The 23158-nt window shown below is 40.0% G+C and overlaps 2 protein-coding genes and 1 long non-coding RNA gene across 3 annotated transcripts in view; all 3 read right to left on the reverse strand.

The window, feature by feature from the left end:
- Positions 1-23158, reverse strand: part of LOC147842925 (uncharacterized) — a 959952-nt gene that overhangs the window by 84699 nt on the left and 852095 nt on the right. The gene's annotated exons all lie outside the window — the stretch shown is intronic.
- On the reverse strand, positions 7766-13341 carry LOC147842928 (C-type mannose receptor 2-like). The gene is made up of 4 exons (XM_087260586.1): positions 13308-13341; positions 12850-13206; positions 8379-8726; positions 7766-8222 (listed from the first exon to the last, which is right to left on the reverse strand). The coding sequence occupies exons 1-4, from the start codon at positions 13339-13341 to the stop codon at positions 7861-7863; spliced, it is 1101 nt and encodes a 366-aa protein (XP_087116712.1). The 3' UTR covers positions 7766-7860.
- si:dkey-88n24.9 overlaps positions 23082-23158 on the reverse strand; it is a 203030-nt gene continuing 202953 nt past the window's right edge. Inside the window, 1 exon segment of the mRNA NM_001328055.1 lies at positions 23082-23119. The gene's annotated coding sequence lies outside the window, so the exon portion shown is untranslated.

Below are 23158 nucleotides of genomic sequence, written 5' to 3' on the forward strand. Positions count from 1 at the left end.
TTTGAAGTGTTATACTTATTCACTTATATTATTTATTCTCCAACAGAAATCTTAACATGCATCGGGTTTAAAATGTTTGCATCCCTGACAATGAAATGGCTGATATCAAAACTCATTAGTAATGAATGAGCTTAAGAATGCACGTCAAGTGTGTTTGTATATTTATGTGTGTGTGTGTGTATGTGTGTTGTAACCCAAATGAAGAGACAGTGGCTGTATAGATCTAAACGCAAACCTCTCCTATACTCTAACATTTCAATACTTCAGAGCTCAACTTTATCTGAATCAGTCAAGTGTAAGCTAAGATCACGACATGACCAGAAGAGGGCGCGCAAGACTAATAAACAGAGGGGGAGGGAGATGTTACCTTTTTCTGACCCTCATCTGCTCTTACCTTCCCCTGACCTCCTTTCCTCTGAATGCATACGGCTAGTACAGCTGACCCTGAAGGCATGAGACTCTCTGTCCCTGGGACAGGGAACTCCCTGGCCATAGAGCCATGACAGTCTCTGGGCATTAAAGCTGGGAGCCTCAGTAGTCGTGGGTACCTCGGGTAGCACTTTAATGGCTTAAACTGTCTAAATAATGTGCATGTAGTTGTTTGTATGTTGATTCATGTTCTTAAATGTACCTAGGGACAACTATAAATTTGTTCAGATAAGACATGACCTATATGTTTTGCAGACTATTAGAATTCTTGACTGAGTGGTCAGATACAGTTGGTCTTTAGTGATTTATAAACTATGCTTTGATGTAGTAGTTAAAACCCAAATGGTGTATGAGTACTTGTATCCCTGAGCATAATTGAATATTTCAAGTCCTCACTGAGTGAAGTGTATCTATGTGCATGACCTGATTTTGGAAGAATTACCTCTGAGCCATACTGGGGTGCGTTTCCCAAAACCATCGTTAGCCAAGGTCACAAGTTCCGTCTTTACAACCATAGTTTGTTGATTTGCCGTTTCCCAAATCCGTCACTCCAACGAACATTCGCAAACTGCGTCGCAACCACACGTCTGGATCTGTAGTTTGAAACACAGTTCATGGCTGTGTCCTATTCCCACTTATCCCCCCTATGCCCTAGAACATTCTAACATTCAAAGTTGCAATTATTAAAAGTAAGTATCTCTCTTAGGTGTAATTTGCCTTCAAGCAATTTTTTAAGTTCAGTTTTAGCGATCTTCATTTACAGTTGTGCTCCCTTCGCAGTGCACTTTGAAAACATTGATTTCATTTTGAACACAACCTCAAGCAAAAGCTATAGGTGACCTATTATTGAAAAGTGAAATTTATGTTACGTCTCCAAAGCTTGTTAAAACAAAAAGCATACGTTAATTCTTTTAATTTATAGTGGGTTATTTATTAAGTATCTGTACTGTATGACATGGGCCTGTTGGTTAGAACTTTTTGCTGTGGTTTACATGTGGAAAATTGTAAAAGTAGACTTTTCAAAAATAAATAAATAAATAAATAAATAAATAAATAAATAAACAAAATTATACTTAATAATAATAATAATAATCATGATCAAAATTAATATTATTGTTAAATTTTGACTTTTGATCATTTCTAATACATAATAAAAATAATCATTATCCTCATCATTCTCATGATCATCATTAGTATTATTAATAATATTATTAAATGATGTTCTTTTTTTAATTTCTAATACATAATAATAAAAAAAAATTATCATCTTCATCCTCATGATCATCATTAGTATTATTAATATTATTATTAAATTAGGTTTTTTTTCATTTCCTAATATATAATAAATATTACATTTCATTTTATAATAAATAGCCTCATAATTTACTTATTCATATGATTGATATATATATATATATTAGAATACGTGTTAGCTTAAGTGATTTGTTTTAGAATATTCTGAATAATATTTATAAAGGAAACACAGGCTCTATAAGTGGCATTTACATATATTTCAGTTAATATGGACAGCGAGTGCATGTTTTTACCAAATTAATTATTGGATTTTATTTTAAATGCGTGTGCGTGTAAAACAATATCATTTGTACAAAGAAATGATGGGTTCTTTTCTAAAGAAGCAGTTCCTCCGCTCTATTTACATTATAACTAACATGGTTCAAACAATGGATCTGCGACAGAGAAACTGCGTTTTGGGAAAGACTCGTCACTACATCGTTCTTTTCCCAAACGATGCATCGTACTATGAAAGTTCAGCCATTAGTTTCGTCGTTAAACTAAAGTAAGGATTTTGTTTCTGTTATTTGTCTTGTTTATTCTACTTTTACACTAGATTTTATTTCATTAGTAAAAGTGTATTTTTATTACTTTTCTTCACTGGAGTGGACATTGACTTCATTTTCCAGAACCCATCAAGTTACCCTGTGTGGTAAAGTATGAATCTAATGTATTCTTTTGCAAAAACATTAAAAGATCCTTTAACTAAACTCTAGCTAAGAAATATAGCGAAGGGACGATCCTGGTTAATCTTTGTTTAATTGGGATAATTAAATAAAGGCGATCCAGCACAAAGTATAAATAGATTCTTGGAGGGATTGAAGATCAATGTTTGGTTGATGGGAAACAGTATATCTGATAATTTTGTGTATGCAGTTTCTGTACTGTTGTATACTAATACTGACTGATCTTTTTAATTAGTTTACAAAAAAGGTTATTTAAATAACCTTATAACCAGAGATGGTGTAATGTGTTCCATAGTATCGGGCTACTGTATTATAAATACATTTTTGGGACAGCAGTAAAGTAACAAATTGCATTTTAATTTTGTGTAATTTGAATACAGTTACTAAAGTCAGTTTAATTGTGTTACTTGTGTTACATATATAGTTTTTGGAAGAAACAAATGCTTCTTTTTTTTTTTGGTAAACTCACCAACAGGAGGCGCTACAATAAAAACTATCACTTTAGAAACTTTCACTTCCTAAATCTGAGCCAAATAAATCAACAATCAGATGTCATTTTTACATTTATTCATATTATTTCTAGTTTATTTTGACTCATAATGGAAAGAAGAAAACAGTTAGAAGACAAAAATACAGGCTGTAGATCAGTTTATTTCAGCTGATGTTCTGTTATCTTCAGTTTCTCACAGGATTTTATACAAAAATTTCACTTCAGCCTTAAATGAATAAAGCAGATTTCATTCTCCTGAGACTCATGATGTTTACTCCAGTAATGCTGCTCACAAAAACACATTCAAATAGTCATTAATATATGCAAAATACAAGCATATAACACCACCCGATATAGATATATCACATCTAAAGTATATTAAATCTGAATCGGAAAACATCTCGGGTTACGTTTGTAACCATAGTTCCCTGAGAGGGAACTATGCGTCTAACTGGGAACACTGCGTCTAACCAGAACGCTAGGGGAAATACCTCTTTTATACGCGTCTTGAAGCACATGTGAAATCAATCTAATGTAATTAAGCAGGTGTCGTCAGACCAGAGAGTATAAAAGCCTGTACTGTGCATTTAGTATCAACTTCAAATTTGCTTGAAAGAAGTAACAGGCAGAAGAGAGTATGGCGGAATACGCAGTGTCTCGTTCCCTCTCGGGGAACTATGGTTACATACGTAACCCGAGACGTTCCCCGTCTAGGGAACTTGAACACTGTGTCTAACCAGAACGCTAGGGGAACGCAATACCCACTAGGCCAGACTCACTGCTGACTGTGAACGCACACTACGCAGTGAGAATAGAGGACCCTGGTGAGGGGTCTACATCGAGTTGATAGTGAGACACAAATGTATGTGGAGTCGACCATCCTGCCGCCAAACAAATGTCAGGAAGGGCTGAGCCCGAAATAGAAGCTTTGGAGGCCTCTACAGCCCTTGTGGAGTGGGCCTTAACAAATTTAGGTGCGGGACGTCCAGCAGCCTGATAGGAAATTGAGATAGTCTCAACTATCTAATTACGTATTGTCTGTTTATTCGCCAGACTCCCCCTCTTTGAGGGTCCGAAGCAGACCAGTAACTGTTCACTCTTTCTCCAGTTGATAACCCGGTTAACATATGTATTCAGAGCCCTAACTGGGCAGAGTAAGTTTAACTTCACTTGGTCCGACGACTGAAATGGGGGCGGGTGACAGGCCTGTAGCACAGCAGGTCTCGCCACATGAGTGGGCACCTTAGGCACGTACCCCGGTCTGGGATAAAGAAAGGCTTTGGACATGCCTGGAGCAAACTCCAGAAATGAAGATGCAACCGACAAAGCTTGGAGGTCAACAACCCTTTTTAAGGAAGAAATAGCCAATAAGAAAGCTGTTTTTAGTGTCAGAAACTTATCTGACGCCTCCTGCAGTGGCTCAAATGGGGGAACAGAGATGCCCTTGAGCACCAATGTTAAATCCCATGTCGGTACCCTGTGTGTGCTGACAGGCCTTAGCCTTGAGGCTCCACGAAGGAAACAACGAATTAGTGGATCCTGTCCTAGTGACTCATCATCTAGGGGAGAACGGTAGGGTGCTATAGCTGACACAAACACTCTCAGAGTGGATGCAGATAACCCAGCAGACAGGCGATCTTGGAGAAATTCCAGCACTGAGGCTACCTGGCAGCTGACTGGTTTCAGCTTGTGTTCTCTGCACCAAGCTGAAAAGAGAGCCCATTTTAGGGCATAAAGTTTCCTTGTGGAGGGAGCCCTGGAGCTTAGAATGGTCTGAGCAACCTCGGTTGACAGTCCATACTCTATGAGGTGGGCCCCCTCAGAGGCTACACCCACAGTTTCCACAGGTCGGGTCGGGGATGAAGTAACATTCCTCCCGCCTGGGACAGAAGGTCCCAAAAAAAGGTCCGAAAGGTCCGAAAACTGAATTCTGGTAGGCCAAAACAGGGCTACCAGCAGTAACTGTACTCAGTCTTGACGGTTTCTCTCCAGGACTCCTGGGAGCAGAGCGACCGGGGGAAAAGCATACAGACGTAGCCTCAGCCATGTCTGAACCATGGCATCCAGTCCCAACCTCTGAAAGTGTTTCACAGTGATGAACTGGCCTAGTTTGACTCTGTGTATGGCTGACTGAATCGAAGCGATTCATGGCGGGGACAGACATGCTCGCATCGTCATGAAGTCCCATAGCACACCTAAAAAAATGGTCGTCCTGGCTGGAACAAGCACACTTTTTGCAGTGTTCAACCGAAGCCCCAACCTTCTGATATGGGTAAGAACGACATCTCGATGTCGAACTGCCATATCGTGAGTCTGAGCTAGAATTAGCCAATCGTCTATGTAGTTTAGGATACGTATACCCTGCATACGACTATCGACTATTTTGGTGAAGGTTCGAGGTGACAGAGCTAGGCCGAATGGAAGAACCCGATACTGGAACTCTTCACCCCGAAAGCGAACCTCAGGTATTTCCTGTGTTGGGGAAGGATGGAAGTATGCGTCCTTCAGGTCTATCGTCACGAACCAATCCTTGGACTGAATTTGTGACACCACGTTTTTGATGGTTAACATCCTGAACCTGAGGGCCCCGAAGGATCGATTTAGATTTCTCAGATCTAATATGGGACGCAATCCCCCAACCTTTTTGGAAAATATAAAATACCGGCTGTAAAACCCTGACTCTCTGTCGAGTGGGAGAACACGCTCTATTGCACCTTTTTTTATAGGGCCAGTACTTCCTGTTCCATAACCAGAGCCTGTTCTGGCTTCACTATGGTGGGTGTAATACAGTTGAAGTGAGGTGGGCGTGCACAAAACTGTATTTTATAGCCATGTTCCACTGTGAACAGGACCCATTGGGACACCATCGGCAGGTGTTTCCACGCTGCCAAAAAATGTGCTAGGGGTACCAGCCTCTCGAGACTGGCCTCTGGTTGTTCTTGGACCCCCCCCTTGGACCCAAAGAGGGGGTGGGACCCCCAATGCCCTCAGACACTGAGGAACACCCGCCCCGGGAGACACAGAGCCCCCCACCAACATAAGTGGTGAGGTGGTCTCTCCCTTTCTCCACGGAACCTGGTTCAGTGAGAGCACTGAATGGTGCTCTCGGTGTCCAGGGGCGGCCCTGGGAAGCCTGACTCCCAACCAGTCAGGACTTTTATCCTATGTTTTATCCTTTGTACTTCACGATATGAGGAGCTGGTTGACGGCTGGGGCTGTCTTTTAACAGCCCCCTGACTTTTTGATCTTGGGGGGAGAAAGTCCCTGAGGGAGCTAGAGCGTTTTTTAACTCTGTCGAAGGATTTGGCGACGCAATCGACGGCGTCACCGAAAAGCCCTGAGCTCGATATTGGAGCGTCCATAAGAATAGCTCTATCGGTTTCTGACACTTCTGCTTGTGTCAGCCAGAGGTGCCGCTCAGTAGCCACCAGGGTAGCCATAGATCGCCCCAAACTAGAGGCTGCCTCTTTAGTAGCTTTTAAAGCTAGATCTGACGCCCAAAGAGCTTCTCAAAGCTGTTCGGGTGTCGCTCCCCCACCATCTAAGCACTCTTTAATTAGGTCAGCCTGATATGCCTGCAGCACTGACATGGTGTGCAGGCATCCGACAGACTGACCAGCCGTCATATATGCTTTGCCGACTAGACCCGATGTTACTCTTAATGGTCTAGATGACAAAGGAGGGACCCTTGCAGATTTTAGATCTTGACGAAGAAGTCCTCTTCTATCATTGGCATTACTGTACATGCCTTTTCCCCTAGCCCACAAACTGCTGAATAAATAGCTGCTTTTGGTGTCATTTAACGTGCTGAATACGGATTTTTCCATGATTTAGAAACCGCATCATGTAGCTCGGGACAAAAGGGGAGGTCCCTTAGTGGAGGATCTACTCTGCTGGGTAATTCTCTCTCATCCAGCATTCCTGTCAGACGCAGCTGCTGCTGCTCACGTGCTGGCTGCCAATCTATTACTTCGAACCTGTCAGCAGCACGTGAAATCACCTCCACTATCTCCTCATATTCCACTGACTGGGGCGGCAGATTCCCCGACTCTCTTTGCATTTGCTGCTGCGACGCCTCGGTTTCCTCGGAAACGGAGGACGCCGCCCTCCCACGAGGCGCAGAAGAAACCGCAGAGCGTGCTTTTGACGCTCCCGAAGGAGGATTTGATCTCACGGATCCAGAAAGAGAAAGGACAGAGTCCGTCTCCATCTCATCTGCCAGATCTAGCTGCAAACCCCACGACCGAAGTCGACGCTCAGCCTCAGCACGAGCGGGACCCGAACCGCGAGGAGAACGCGCCACGGGAGCTTTATTAAAGAACTCCCTTTGACTACGCAGCACTTTACGGAAGAGAGCGTCACAGTGTCCACAGTCAGGATTCTCAAATGCTGCCAGGGCATGCTCTTCTCCCAAACACTCTAAACACAAATCATGTGAGTCACCAGCCGTGATAAAGCGAGGGCACGGAGGCACACAACGTTTAAAGTTTTTCTCTGCCATACCAAAATAAAAATGTAAGTTGTCAGTTTTTTTGTATTTTGTGTATGCAAGTCAGTAATGAAAGTTCACAGAAAGAGGGTGTATTTTCACGCGCGTTCTTCTTAAAGGCAAAGTAGTTAACACTGAATGCTCAGTACAGGCTTTTATACTCTCTGGTCTGACGACACCTGCTTAATTACATTAGATTAATTTCACATGTGCTTCAAGACGTGTATAAAAGAGGTGTTCCCCTAGCGTTCTGGTTAGACGCAGTGTTGAAGTTCCCTAGATGGGGAAATTGGTGTTAATAAGAACAGATTATATCATGATAAAATACAGAAATGAAACAGACTATTTGCAGCAGTTTTTAGGCACATATAGCAGATTTACTCAGAACTTAAGAAACAAACCAAACCTATAATAAAAGTAAATTAGAACAATGAACGTTAATAAACACACTGACAATCTCATCTTTTTCACTCTCAGTAGTTAGTGCAGATGAAGTTGAGTCTGTGAGATTCAGGAAGGCTGATCCAGGTCTGATCTCCTCCAGACTGAACTGCTCCTTTTCTGTTCTCCAGTTTGCAGTTTTCCGGTGTGCTGCCGTTCCCTGGAGCCCAGTTCTGATAGCACACCATGTCTCCATTCACCCAGAGCCACGTGTTTATGCTGCAGAAGTTGTGTAAACCCAACCACACCGCCTCAGTAGACGCCAGTTTAACCACGTTCATCACCTCATACTGCATCTCCACTGACTGAACCGAGACCAGATCCACATGATTCTGTCTGCAGTATCTCAGAGCTTCAGACCACGACAGATTCTGCTGGATCACAATCAGTTTATCTGGACACAAAACAAAGCAGAAACTAGAGAGAGACTGATCAACAACAACATGCAGAACAAACACTGTGGAGGAATTTGTCATGTCAGACATGTAGAGTCAACTTTAAGAGATCTGGAGCTGATGATGGATTGAGTGTGTGTGGAGGATCTGCTCACCTTCATGACACACAAAAGGAAACTGGTAATGACAAGGGTTGTCTGCCCATCCTCTTTGAGCATTCGTTTCAATCACTGAACAGTTTTCATCACCGCCATAGTTGTTTGGTTCAGCAGTGTTCCAGTATCTGAATGAGGAGTTGCTCTGATCTGACCACTGCCATGTGTCTCTGAACAGACCGATCCAGACTTCAGATCCATATATCTGACTGTCATTAATGAACTTCTCCAGCTGTTGATTCTCATTCTGGTTCCTCACACTGAACAGATCAATGTGATTCTGTCTGCAGTAACTCTGAGCAGCTCTCCAGTTCATCTTCTGATTGACGAACACTAGTCCTGAGTTTGCTTGAAACAAAATAATAAAGAATGAATAAAGGACCAGCAGCAGTAAAATCATCATCATTTTCTGTCAATAAAGAAGTGAAATGTTATAATTATTATTGCTGAAATCTGCCACTACTGAACAATTCTGACAAACACATATACAGTCATGTGATATGATATTAAAAAAAAACATTTTATATGATATATTTAGCTTTTTATAGCTTGAAAATATGTGGCATTACATTTACACATACAGTTGAAGTCAGAATTATTAGCCCCGCTTTGATTTTTTTTTTCTTTTTTAAATATTTCCCAAATAATATTTAACAGAGCAAGGACATTTTACAGCATGTCTGATAATATTTTTTTAGTCTTGTTGTTTTATTTAGGCTAGAATAAAAGCAGTTTTTTATTTTTTTAAACACAATTTTAAGGTCAAAATGATTAGCCCCTTTAAGCTATTTTTCCAGATACTCTACAGAACAAACTATTATCTCTCTATTTAACAGAAATTGGGGGAAAAATAAACATGGGGGCCAATAATTCAGGGGAGCTAATAATTCTGACTTCAACTGTAAATAGTTATGTAACTTATATTCAGTACCACATTTTCACATTCAGTTGGTCTCTCAGAGATGGATCAGTATGACATAATGGGCATAACAACAGATAACTAATCACTAAATAGAGTTAGAAAAAAGACCAATGAATGCCTATGAATTGGCGGCTACATCCATTTATTTTATATCTGAAAATGTAGGTGCATCTGTAATAGAGCATGTCAGACATTTGCTTCAGAGCCTTCATGTGCCCGAAGTAACAACATTGCAGAACTGATCTCATTCACAAGTTCTAGTTTCCTGCTATCCAATGGGGTAACCCACAGCCAAGCATCTTGAATGTGACATGATGGCTATGTTACAGATACAGCCACTATCATGCCACTCGGATTGTTACATATGAGACTACTTCAGACGTGGACATACCAAGCAGGGTGCACCTGATGACCATCAGTTCACTGTGTCATCACACCTTCATTCTAGAATGGAGTTTGGATTTCCAGGCATGTTTCCAGGCGGATGAAAATAGTTGCTTCTAATATAGACCTAAGGGGGTGTGTGCAACGCATGTGCAGTTGCAGGTATGTGAACCAGATCCCAGCTGCATGGCATATATATTTTTAATTGCTTTTTAAAAAATAAATACATTGTTATTTCTATAGCATATTTTACAATGTAGACCAGGGGTGTCCAAACTTGGTCCTGGAGGGCCGGTGTCCTGGAGAGATTAGCTTTTTAACATAGGTGAAGAAACTGCTGGGTTTCCAAGCTCCCACTCTTTATGACAGCCCCTCCCTAGCCTAATCCCATGACAAAGGACCTCATTACTCAGTGACAGGGCACCCTCTGGCATCGGTGCCTAAACCTGGAACATCCACATGTTGTCCATAGATGAGTTATGGAAGACTAAGGTAACTGACCGGCTTGTGCTGGTTAAATCTATTATGGATACCAGGTCCACATATGCCCTCAAGTGGAGTCTATTTGCTGAGTGGTGTGCTTTTTGTGTTTTTTGGACATTTTAGATCAGTGTTGTGCTACCCTTCCTTCAGGATAGGTTTGAGCAGAGTTCGTCACATCCACACTGAAGATTTACATTGCTGCCATCTTCACAATATCAGGAGGATTGGGGGCCTGGACTCAAAGCTTGACTCTTTCATTTCTGTGTCCTGTACATACTTTGTGCCTTTACATGGACCGCACTCAAAGCATTAGATCTTCTGAGCAGCTCTTTGTCCATTACAGTGGTCAGCAGAATAGAACTGCTGTACTAAAACAAAGGTTGGCTCACTTTATAGTGGAAGCCATCACCCTTGTATATCATACCCAGGGCAAGCCGTGTCCCCCAGGAGTGACAGCGCAGTCAACACTGAGGAGTGTCACCTCTTGGGCATTAGACATTTATAGAGTTGCAGGCTGGGTTACACCTAATACATTCTAAAGATTTTATAATTTTTTTTAAGTGGAACCGAATAAGGAGAAAACCAAACTGTCAAAAATTCTTGCTGTGTCATTGACCTTGACATGAGAAATAAATGCTCTTAGTCTGCTCTGCTAGTTCCCCACCTACAAACACACAAAGAGAGTTCCTCCGAGGTCCCCAATACAGGACTCGACAGAGAAACCAGGATGCTTGGTCTATAATATTGTTCGGTATGTAATAATAATTTAATACAAAAAAGTCAACCTTCAAATAATTATGTTCAGTTATGCACTTAATACTCGGTCGGGAATCCTTTTGCAGAAATAGCTACTTCAATGCAACGTGGCATAAGGGCAATCAGCCTGTGGCACTGCTGAGGTGTTATGGAGGCCCAGGATGCTTCAATAGTGGCCTTAAACGCATCCAGAGTGTTGGGTCTTGCATCTCTCACCTTTCTCTTCACAGTATTCCACAGATTCTCTATGGCAGGGGTCATCAGTCCTGGTCCTGGAGGGCCGGTGTCCCTGCAGGGTTTAGCTCCAACTTGCTTCAACACACCTGCCTGGATGTTTCAAGTATACCAAGTAAGACTTTGATTAGCTTCTTCAGGTGTGTTTGATTGGTGTGTTTGAGGGTTGGAGCTAAAACCTGCAGCACACTGGCCCTCCAGAAATAAGTTTGGTGACCACTGCTCTATGGGGTTAAGGTCAGGAGAGTTGGCAGGCCAATTGAGCACAGTAATACAATGGTCAGTAAACCATTTACCAGTAGTTTTGGCACTGTGTGCAGGTGCCAGGTCCTTCTGAAAAAATGTAATCTTCAACTTCATTAAGCTTTTTTAGCAGATGGAAGCATTAAGTGCTCCAAAATCTCCTGATAGCTAACTGCACTGACCCTGCCCTTGATAAGACACAGTGGACCCACACTAGCAGGTGACATGGCACACGAGACCATCACTGACTGTGGGTACTTGACACTGGACTTCAGGCATTTTGGCATTTCTCTTTCCCCAGTCTTCCTCCAGACTCTGGCACCATGATTTCCAAATGATATGCAAAATTTGCTTTCATCCGAAAAAAAGTACTTCTCTGTAGCCCAGGTCAGGCGCTTCTTCCGCTGTTTCTGGTTCAAAAGTGGCTTGACCTGGAGAATGCGGCTCCTGTAGCCCATTTCCTGTACGTGCCTGTACACTGTTGCTCTAGATGTTTCTACTCCACACTCAGTCCACTTCCACAGGTCCCCCAAGGTCTGGAATCAGTCCTTCTCCACAGTCTTCCTCAGGGTCCGATCACCTCTTGTCGTTATGCAGTGTTTTCTGCCACATTTTTTCCTTCCCACTGAGGTGACTTGATACAGCACTCTGGGAACAGCCTATTCGTTCAGAAATTCTTTCTTTCTGTGTCTTACCCTCTTGCTTGAGGGTGTCAATGATGGCCTTCTGGACAGCAGTCCGGACGGCAGTCTTACCCATGATTGCGGTTTTGAGTAATGAGCCAGGCTGGGAGTTTTTAAAAGCCTCAGGAATGTTTCGCAGGTGTTTAGAGTTAAATAACTGATTCAGATGATTAGGTTAATTGCTTGTTTAGAGAACCTTTTCATGATTTGAGATAGGAATTTTGGGTTTTCGTGAGCTGTATGCCAAAATAATCAATATTAAAACAATAAAAGGCTATGAACAATTTCAGTTGTGTGTAATGAATCTAAAATATATGAAAGTCTTATGTTTATCAGTACATTACAGAAAATAATGAACTTTATCACAATATGCAAATTTTTCGAAAATGACCTGTGTGTGTTTAGCTTAAAGGGGCTAATAATATTGTCCCTAAAATGGCGTTTGAAAAATGAAAAACTGCTTTTATTCTAGCCGGATCAAAACAAATAAGACTTTTTCTAGAAGAAAAAATATTATCAGACATACTGAGAAAATACCCTTGCTCTGTTAAACATCATTTTGAAAATATTTTAAAAAGAAGAAAAAAATTTGAAGAGGGCTAATAATTCTGACTTCAACTGTGTATATATATATATATATATATATATATATATATATATATATATATATATATATATATATATATATATTTTTTTTTTTTTTTTTTTTTTTTTTTCCTAGTATAAAATTACCCATATTTTTCCTAATAAAAGGGTTTGTACTTACTGTTGTAGCAAATGAAGAAAAAGGTTTTACTACATGGCCAATCAAACCATTGTCCATTTCTCATAACAGTGCAATTATCACTGCCGGTTGGTTCTCCAGATGCCCAGTTCAGAAAGAGTGCAGGATCACCTGAAGACCAACGCCATTTATAAACACTCGTCTTCTGAAGACCAATCCAGATATTTTTAATCGGTGCATTATTCACAGACTTAATTAGCTCTATAGTGTCGTTCATGTTGTCAGCAGTGGCCAGATCTGTGTATTTCTCTCTGCAGTATCTCTGAGCTTCAGTCCAGTTCTTGTAAACATTGATAAAGTGATACTGACGCTGAACACAATCAGATATGGAGCAGAGAGCTGTGAAAGAGACACTTTGCTTTAATGATTTTCAGAACCAAATCAAATGACAAGCCTAACAAAACTATAAACCAAACAAGTAAAACTATAAGCACACTTACCAACAAGGTGAAGAAACAATTGAGCTTGAGCCATTTCTGAGAATGAGAAAAAAATAATAATAATAAATAAATAAATCAGATACTGGATTAAAACATTCGTACAGGTAAAAGATAAGCATACATCCAAAATACACAATCCTTATAATACATTTTTTTACATAATGTATAATGTAGATGTGAGTAGTTCTTACCTCGGAGCTGGTGTGTTTCTGTTCTCAGTCTGATGTATCTGTCAACAGCTTTAGACTGTGTGATTATTCTATATCTGCTCTCATCCGTCATTCAGCACGTCACATCATTTGTTTATTACTCGAAACAAGGACCTTTTTCATTTTTCTTCCTCATTTACACATTTTTTTTGTATTTCTGTAGAAGTCTGTTCGTTTGATTGTGATCTTTGAAGAGTCTGTATGTTTATAAAATAGGCATTTTCACATCAGCTACACATGAAAAATCCACTTTTCCATGTTTTTTTTTTTTTTTTTTTTTTTTTACAGGTGTCATTAACTTTCATCTGTTTTTCCTGAAGAAACACTGTTTGTTGTCATGTTGTTATTGTTCCTCACAAAGTTTATGTCCAAACTTTTTCATGTCCAAAGTTTTCACATGTACCAGGGGTTTATTTCAGAAAGCAAGATAAGTGAAAACTCTGAGTATGTAATCTTTGAACCTATTCATAGAAATTTGTCTTTATTTCTATAAATAAATTTAGTGAAAGCATATATAGATTGAGAAAAGAGAGCCAGACAATGTAACAATGGCTTTTTGAGAAAAGCCATTGTTACAATCCATGCTATAAATGTCTAGCCAGGGTTGCCAGCATCTTTTTTTTTTTGTATCAGTACAAAAGACACTAAGAATACTATGATGATTTTGGTCACACAACTAACTGTTATACACCATTCAAATCTGTTAAGTTTCTACGTTTTTGCGTACACTCACAATAACAACAGTGTGTGTTTAGTGTTTTTGCAAAATATGAAAAATAAACAGTGTGCACGTTCTTTCTTTTGTCTCTCAGCAAACTGTTTTTCCGAAATGTGCTCCTAACATGAACTGAAACTCCACGAAAACAAAATACACAGACATTAGAGATATATTCGTAGAAAGCTTGAAGTGTCTACATTTAAATGCAGCAAGTGCATGTTGAAGACACATATTGTTTTATAAAGTGATCAGTATGAAATAAAAACTATATCTACTTTCTCAGTCTGAGCTCATTAGTTTTAATGCAGGCTTTGTTATTACAATCCTCCACGTGACACGTGTGCGACATGTAAACTGGCAGATGCATAAAAAAAAACAAAAAAACAGCAGAAATACATGAGAGACACACCTGGATAAAGCTTGCAATGTCATTCATTCGTTAATTTTCCTTTGGCTTAGTCCCTTATTAATCAAGGGTTGCCACAGCGGAAAGAACTGCTAAATATTCTGGCATATGTTATAGTTACTATAGATACTTTTCACTAACAGTAACTGAGTTACATAATTATTAAAGTAACTAATTACCAGGGAAAGTAATGATTGTGTTACTTTAAAAAAATAAAATTTGTCAAATGACCATAAAATCAATTTAAAACATTGTACATGTCCTCAGCTATATATCTAGATATTGTTTTGTGTTAACTCTGAGTAAAAAGTGTTTGTGGTAGAGAAAAATCATGTTTTATTTGCTTTGATGTCATGGTTTCTTCTCCTCTTTTGGTAGCAGAGCTCACGTTATCACTGGCTGTAGGAAGCCAAATTAACAAATACATTTGTTTATGTGGCTAACCATTTCTTTTTCACCAAGAAGGTCGATACTGACTCCAAAGGCAGATACTGATAACATCAGGGCTGGTTTATATGTAGACTTTAGGGGTTTTACGATGTGGTCAGTTTGTGTGTCTCAGTATTTGGGTATTGGTCACATGGTCAAGAAAGATACAAAATAGCCAATAAATTTTGCTCTGGTATCTTTTCCTGCTCTGCTCTTTTCCTGCTCGGCTCCTCTCCTGCTATCAGGCTCTCCTTTTGGCTTATTTTCTGTCTCTCTCTCTCCCTCCCTCTGTCTATTTCCCACTCTCTCTCTTAAGAGAGAGAACTTTATTTGATATTTCATCTGGGTACAATTAATAAAATGTGTTTTTATCATTTCACATTTTATCATTTTATACACCTATAATTGATTCCGTTGTAAATTTAATCATCTAATTTTCAAGTATGTGTGATTTACTTTTGATTTAACATTCATTCATTAATTTTCTAATATTATTCTAATATTTCTAAAAAATAATTCTTTAATATGCTGGTGTTTTACTGCATTGCTTTATTGCACTCCTACATTGGGCTTACACACACGCACACTCTACACTCTGACTACTTGTTGATAAGATGTAGTGGGCATTTCTCTTGGTCTCATGCTGCGTTCACACCAGACGCGGAACGCACATCAAGCGCAAGTGATTTACATGTTAAGTCAATGCAAATGCGCGAATAGACATCCTGCGACGCGAATTGGGCTGATGGCGTGGCACGAATTGAGCGTTATGCAATTCAGACACAATTACATAAGAAAAACAAATTTCCAATGACGAAACAAATTTACATTTTAGAAAAAAATTAACAACACAAAACAGTTTTAAATGTCCCGAAACAAATTTACAATTACAGATTCCCTACGGAAAGGGAATGTACCACACACCAGAAGTGACATGGAATGTACCACACACCGGTAGTGACCCAGAATGTAACTCACACACTGGAAAATATCCAGCTTGTGTGTGACTTTGTAGACAGGTTTCCACGAGTCTACAACCATAAAAATCAAGGTTTGACCAACTGTGATAAAACATATTAGAGCTATTCTGAGAAAATATCAGCATAAGAGTCTATAGAAACATGTAAACGCAAGTACATGGAAACAATCAAAGCATGGCACACGTTGACTGATAAAGATATCAAAACCGACTCCATCCTGTCGATCTGAGTAGCTTAGGTTGGTTGGAATTCCATTGATGACATGTCAATTATAATTATTTATTTACATTAGTTTTGGTTATATACTGTTCTGCCACACAAATATTAAATCAATAATGTTTACACTGACACCAAGTAATAAAAATCTTTATTCGGAATGGGCATGTCTTGTTGCTGTGAAAAAGTGATGAATCTGCCAATCTGCAAAGGTGAATAGTTTGCATCTGAAAAGGGGCCTCAGTTAACACGCACACCAGTTAAACCATAACACCAGCTTCATTCAGTTTACTCTTAAGAGTCCTCAAGCAGATTTTTACACCATGTAGACTTGATATCATGTCCATGAATACAGCGTAAGAGTGGCCCTTGTTAAAATATTGAACACATTGATGCAGTATGTCTGGTGTTTCCATCTGGTCTGCATCCTTTATAAACTCTAAACACCGACCACATGTAAAGCAAAACTGCGTTAAGCTGCTCACGCATTTGCCACAAAACATCCCTCCACCGCAGTCTTTGTTCGGTCACCATGAAGTTTGTTTACGCCATGTACTCCACAGCACGAGTTTACCGCCCTCACCAGCAACAAGAGCTTTCCCCCACGTCACTCCCGGTGTGTGTTATATTCCACGTCACTTCCGGTGTGTGGTACATTCCCTTTCTGTATGGAATCTGTAATTGTGAATTTGTTTCGGGATTTGTAAAAGTGTTTTGCGTTTTGTTAATTTTTTTCTAAAATGTAAATTAGTTTTCTCCTTGGTAAAATTGTTTTTCCTATGTAATTGTTTCTGATGATAGGTAAAAATGCTTTTCAAAATGTACATTTGTCTCGAGCTTTGTAAAAGTGTTTCACTCTTTGTAATGTTGTTTTGCACTTCACGGCCACCATAGTGTTGGCAAACGATGGAAAATACTTAATCGTAGCATTCTCGGTTACACCACATTTATGTTCACATACACCAATCATCATTGCTGGTTGATTATGTGTCCTCCCCGAGTAGCAACCTCCCGCTGTTCCTCGGAAAGCCAATACAGAAGTAACTAAAACTGCAATTTCATGACTCATCTAAGGGGGCTGTTCCAGGAAATACAGATAATTTCTGACTGCAGTGGTAAATTGGCCAATTTTACAGCTGATAAAAACAAGTTTAAAGCCTGGTACAAAGAATAATTTTGTTTCATATAGCTAAAATTACCCTTCAGTACAACTGTGAGGGCGAGGCAGTGGCGCCATAGGTAGTGCTGTTGCCTCACAGCAAGAAGGTCGCTGGTTCGAACCTCGGCTCAGTTGGCTTTTCTGTGTGGAGTTTGCATGTTCTCTCTGCCTTCACGTGGGTTTCCTCCGGGTGCTCCGGTTTCCCCCCAGACCAAAGACATGCGGTACAGGTGAATTGGGTAGGCTAAATTTGGCATAGTGTGTGTGTGGATGTGTCCCAGAGATGAGTTGCGGCTGGAAGGGCATCCGCTGTGTAAAAACTTGCTGGATAAGTTGGCGGTTCATTCCGCTGTGGCGAACCCCAGATTAATAAAGAGACTAAGCCAACAAGAAAATGAATGAATGAATGACAACTGTGAGGGGTGGATTATTTTATAACTAATCAGTTTCCTTTATATTAGATTTTATTAAGTCTGCATAATTAAGGGCGTGGCCACTTGAATGAAAGCTAGGTCTCGCTGGCCCCCCGTCATGTCATTTCAGCTGATTCCGGCTGATTAGCGCTGAATTCGACATATACATCATATTTTTGTGTTGTTTTATGTGGCTTTACACAGTCAGTTGACTTATTTCTTACAAGTATCAGATGATATGGCATGCTGTGTGCATTTAATTGTGCTCACAAACCATTTAAGTTGCCTCCATTCAATCAATCAATCAATCAATCAATCAAGCCTTTATTTGTCACTACACTTTCGTATAGCGAAATTGGACCCCCCAGACCATACACAAAACATCACAAACAACTTTTCAGGGGAGACAGATCTTAGGAGGTAGCATTTAGAAACGAAGAAAGATACATTTGGAAAGTTAGGCTAAAAAACACCCCCTCAGCTTGCCCTTGATTAGGACAAAGTGAGAAAAGGGAGAAAAACAGCCCTATCTTAGCATAAGCACACCGGCAAGACACAACATAGACAGAGGGGATGGGAACAGGGGTAATGGAAAACAGTCCGTTGAGTGCGGGCAGCCAACTGGTCCAGCAGCCATTTCCGGCACAAGTCACAGCCCCGCCCACGCCCCATGTGGGTAAAAGCACACGAAGGCGTTTGGATGGGGATCGGTGGTGAATGTTTATCTGTTGATATGTTTGTGTGTGTGTGTGAGCCTGCATAGTCCAGAGTCCCGCAGGTGTCCTTGACAGGGGCAGGAATTCCATTTCCTAGATGAGTGAAATTATATACTTATAAACCATCTGTATAATTGTAACAACGGGGTGGAGTGACAGAGACAGCTGGAGGTAAGATCCACAATGCAGGTTTATTCAGCATCAGGCAAGCACTGATCAAACATGTGCAAACGGGTATATGTAGGCAGTCCAGAATCGTCGTCGTATAAACAGGCAATAGGTCGTAAGGCAGGCGGCTAAACAGGAGAACAAAGGTAAACAAGGCTAAGGTCTGAACACGGGAGACAAGACAGGGAAAGCGCTTTGTAATGCTACTGATACAGCTAACAAGACTCAGCAAACTGGATGAGTAAATGAGTGTCTTATGTAGGGTGAGTAGTCAGTCTCTGACAAGGCTCAGCTGGTGAGAATCCAATCAGTCTTGATGAGTGAGCATGTGTGAGTGTGACCGGAGAGCATGTATGAAGATGTAGTCCAGGGGAAGGGGAAGTGTACTCCTTGGTGTTTGTGTGAGATCCAACGATCTTTGGAGAGCGATCGCTGGTTATGTGACAATAATTGTATTCGTTTTTTTTCTGATATTTTATCATGTATAATTTTATTTGGAGCTGTAATGAACTCCAGAATCTGTCAGATTGATTAGCTGTAGGCTTTAGAACAGTCATCTGAAGCGTTGTCATACAGTGTTATGCTGGATTTCATCAATAGTCTTGCATTTACTAACACAGACTATATTTGAAGTGTTTAGAAGTAATTTGCATTTCCTTGCATTTTTTTAAATAAAAAAAATGTATGATTATTTATGTATTTACATATGTAACATGTCATGCGTCAAATTACCAAAAATGAACTACCGCTTATGCGAGGTGTTTGTAATGCAGCATCTAAGTGGATGACAATAAATTTGACATTATTCTCTCCTGCCGTCATCAGTCTCGCACTATTATTTTCCTTTTTCTGAATGTCTTGATGACATCATTGAGTTTTTCTGTTGTTATTTCAGCAAATATGGTTGTAAAAAATTATCTGTTGCACTCCTCCATTTACCGCGCTATAGGTTTACCCAACTATGACGACTTTGGTTACTGAGAAACCCAGAAATGTAAAAAAGCTCTCTCCACACTACCACCAGTGTGCAGCATTCACTTGGATGATTCAACAGCAGCCACAGGACAACAGCGCCAGCTAAAAAGGGAGCAGAGAGACAGTGATTGAGCCAATTCAATGGATGAGATGATTAGGAGGCCATGTTAGGTATGGGCCAATGGAGGAAGTTTGGCCAGAAAACCGGGTTACACCCCTACATTTTACAAGAAGTGTCATGGAATTTTTGATGAGCACAAAGAGTCAGGACCTCGGTTAACATCTCATCTACGCCCACCGATAGTATTGTATCCCCTTTACTATACTAGGGCATTAGGACTCACAAAGACTGCAGGTTGAGATCCCCACTGCTGGCCTCATTAACACCACTTCCAACAGCAGCTTAGTTTTCCCATGTGGTCTCCCATCCAGCTACTGACCAGGCTCAGCCCTGCTTAGCTTCAGTTAATAACCGGTGCAGGGTGATACCTAATTGGCAAGGGCAATAACTTATTGGTCCAGCTCAATTCAGGGAGCCGGAACACCAAATGGCCCACCAAAATTACCCAGGTGGCCCAGCAGTGAGAGTTCGGTCCATACAAAAAAAGAGAACAATGAATCGACCAGCAGAAAACCCACGGGGCAACCCAGCTCAACAGAGGGAGTTCTCCACATCACAGAGGGAACACAAGCAATGCAAACCTGAATAAACAATGGAAGAGATTCATTCTATGTTGTTCATTTGCTTAGGTCCTGCAAAACTCAAGATTTTTACATCATTCCACTCTATCAAACTCTTCCTTTCCTTTCTTTGTTCCTCTCTTGAACATGTATAAATGCCTGTGTGCTTGTTTTAGGGTTAGTTTCTGTGAGAAGTCAAAAAAGATTTGTTTTGTATTTAATAAAAAGTGATTGTGCATATTAATGAATCTGCTGCCTTAAACTTAGATCTTGTTAACCTGCTTAGATATATACATATTTTTAAAAATCACTATCTTTTGTTAAGCAATAGGTTTTTGAGTCAACTGTTAGTGTCTGTTGTAACGAGCGCGGACGATTCGTTTCTTCGGTTGTAGAGTTGATTCTTTTGAAGTCCTCTTCAAATTTCATATTGAGCTTTAAACCATTGATGCAACCACTAATGAAACTTTCCTTTAGAGAAGCTTCTCTAGATAATGTAAATTTTAATAAAAGGTGCTTCATTGAAGAATAATTCACACATTGGTTTCTCCTCTTAGAACATTTATCATATCATTTATCTAGATAACCCATCACGTTCACAACCACTGAATCTGACTGTTCTTTTGGTTCTTTAGTCTCAGAGCTCCCCAAAACAATTAGTGATGATACAGCATGTTTAACTGAGAGATCTAAATGTCTGACAGGGACAGAAGCTGACAGTACACAAATATCATTCAACACAAAAATCATTCAACAGGAACATTCTGATGCATCCTGGTTCATCTAAAGCAAAGAAAACAACATGATTTTATCTTCCTCATGACGTCAATGGTCAACAGGGCTCCTGTGACAGTTTACAACAGATCATTGAACATGGTGTTGGATAATATCAGGGAAATGCAAATATCCTGCTTGCTTATTTGGTATAGATGTTTCCATCAGTTGGATATTGTGCATTTTTACGATATGTTTTTGTGTTTTCCAAGAGATGATTCATATTCTGTATGGTACACAATATGATAGTCTGTTGTTTGTCTGATGCTTGATCTAAAAGGGTTGTCCTCAATTCTCTTAATGTGTTATTGGTGTTTTGGTATAACTTGCATTAAACCAGTCATAGTCTCATCTCGTATTTTCTTCAACAGACAGTTGCATCATGCCATGGTGCGTTTGCTATTTACATGACAGATTTTGTAAGCAGAAAAACTGAACTCTTCACTAGAGGGAAAAAGGTTAAAGATCACCTCCAGAATGAGCCTCTTCCATTCAAGATCTTTTATTGAACATGGATTCAGAAAATGGGGACAGGCGCACTCCACTGACGACAACTATTGCATATTTCATTTCATCATTTTTAAACTATTTCTAAATTCAATTTTAATTTCCAGCAAACAAATAAATGATCCGTAACACCACAGTGTGGTAAAAAAAAACAAAAAAAAACACACACACACATTTGCTTATCTTGTTGGCTTAGGAAGATGAACTGTGAGAGTTCTGTGTGCTTTTCAAATGCAAGTGAAGCCATAAAAATTGTAATGAAAATAAACATAAAACGGTCACATCTGGTGCTGCATTGCACTATGATACGGCCCAAAGTGTCCCAGGCTTGGTCCACACTCATCTTCCACTGTTGTTAATCCTCCTCTTATCTTTCTAGAGCTGCTATCTGTTAGCCCAGGTTCTACAAACCCACATCACCCCTTGTAGGCCTGTGGCACATAAACCTACATATATAAAACTCCTTGTATAGATACAATAATGAGAGGAGAGTATACAAACAAAAAAAGAAAAGATTTAATTATATATATTTTTTTTCCTTCTACACTAGATGTAGCAGAAATGCACACCACATGTTTTAAAGGAGTAGCAGTTTTACAGAACTTGACTGATTTACTCTACATCCAAGAAGTGAAAAGTTTATAAAATGGAGACGAAGTGAAATCATTGTTGGACTTGATGCACCATCACTTCAGTTGTCCAGTAGACTGGTGCTGGAGCCAGAGCCCAATCAGCTGCTGGAAGATCTGGTTCTGGTTTTATACTCCATATAATGATTGTGCGCTAAAATATTAAAGCGCTTTTGCATAACATAACTCATTTTTATCTACAAGTGGCAGAGTCACCGTGACTCTGGCTTGCCGCATGCACCCCCTTCCCCCCACATGTATTAAGGGGCTTGCTGAAGGTGCAGCTGAAGTAAAGTGAGGAGTTTGCATCTTTGATAAACTATGGCAGTTTGTGTTTGTTCAAAAGTAAGAATAATGGATAAATCCATATAAAATCTGTCCTTAAAAGTGACCATATCTACAGTTTCATGTTTGAGCATGCTTTGCACTCATACCAAGCTTAAGCTCAATCGGACCGCTATGGCACACCAATTCCAACCAGACCAGAGCTGACCAACTGCACCGCACCACGCCCGGGCGTGGCACGGACCACTCACATTTGTCAAATGAACTGGGAAATGAGGGTCAAATGCACTCAGGCATGGTTTGGATAGCCTAGTGTGAGTACACTTTTAGAATAAAGTTCATTCAGCTGACCCACAAATCATGTTTTACTGAAGATCTGCTGCTCACAGAATCACATTCAGCCAATCATTTATATGATCAGAGCAAAACATGAAGACACCAAACACCAGCAGATCTAGAAAACAGTTTCTGAAAACACTTAAACAGACGCAGACATAACAAAATCTTAAACTGAAGAACCTTAAATCTTAAACTTTGGTGTTAAAACTTTAAAAGCACGTTATGTCATGATAGATAAATTACAGAA

This window comes from Danio rerio, chromosome 7 (genome assembly GCF_052040795.2).
Source record: "Danio rerio strain M-AB ecotype USA chromosome 7, GRCz13ab, whole genome shotgun sequence".
Taxonomy (NCBI): Eukaryota; Metazoa; Chordata; class Actinopteri; order Cypriniformes; family Danionidae; genus Danio; species Danio rerio.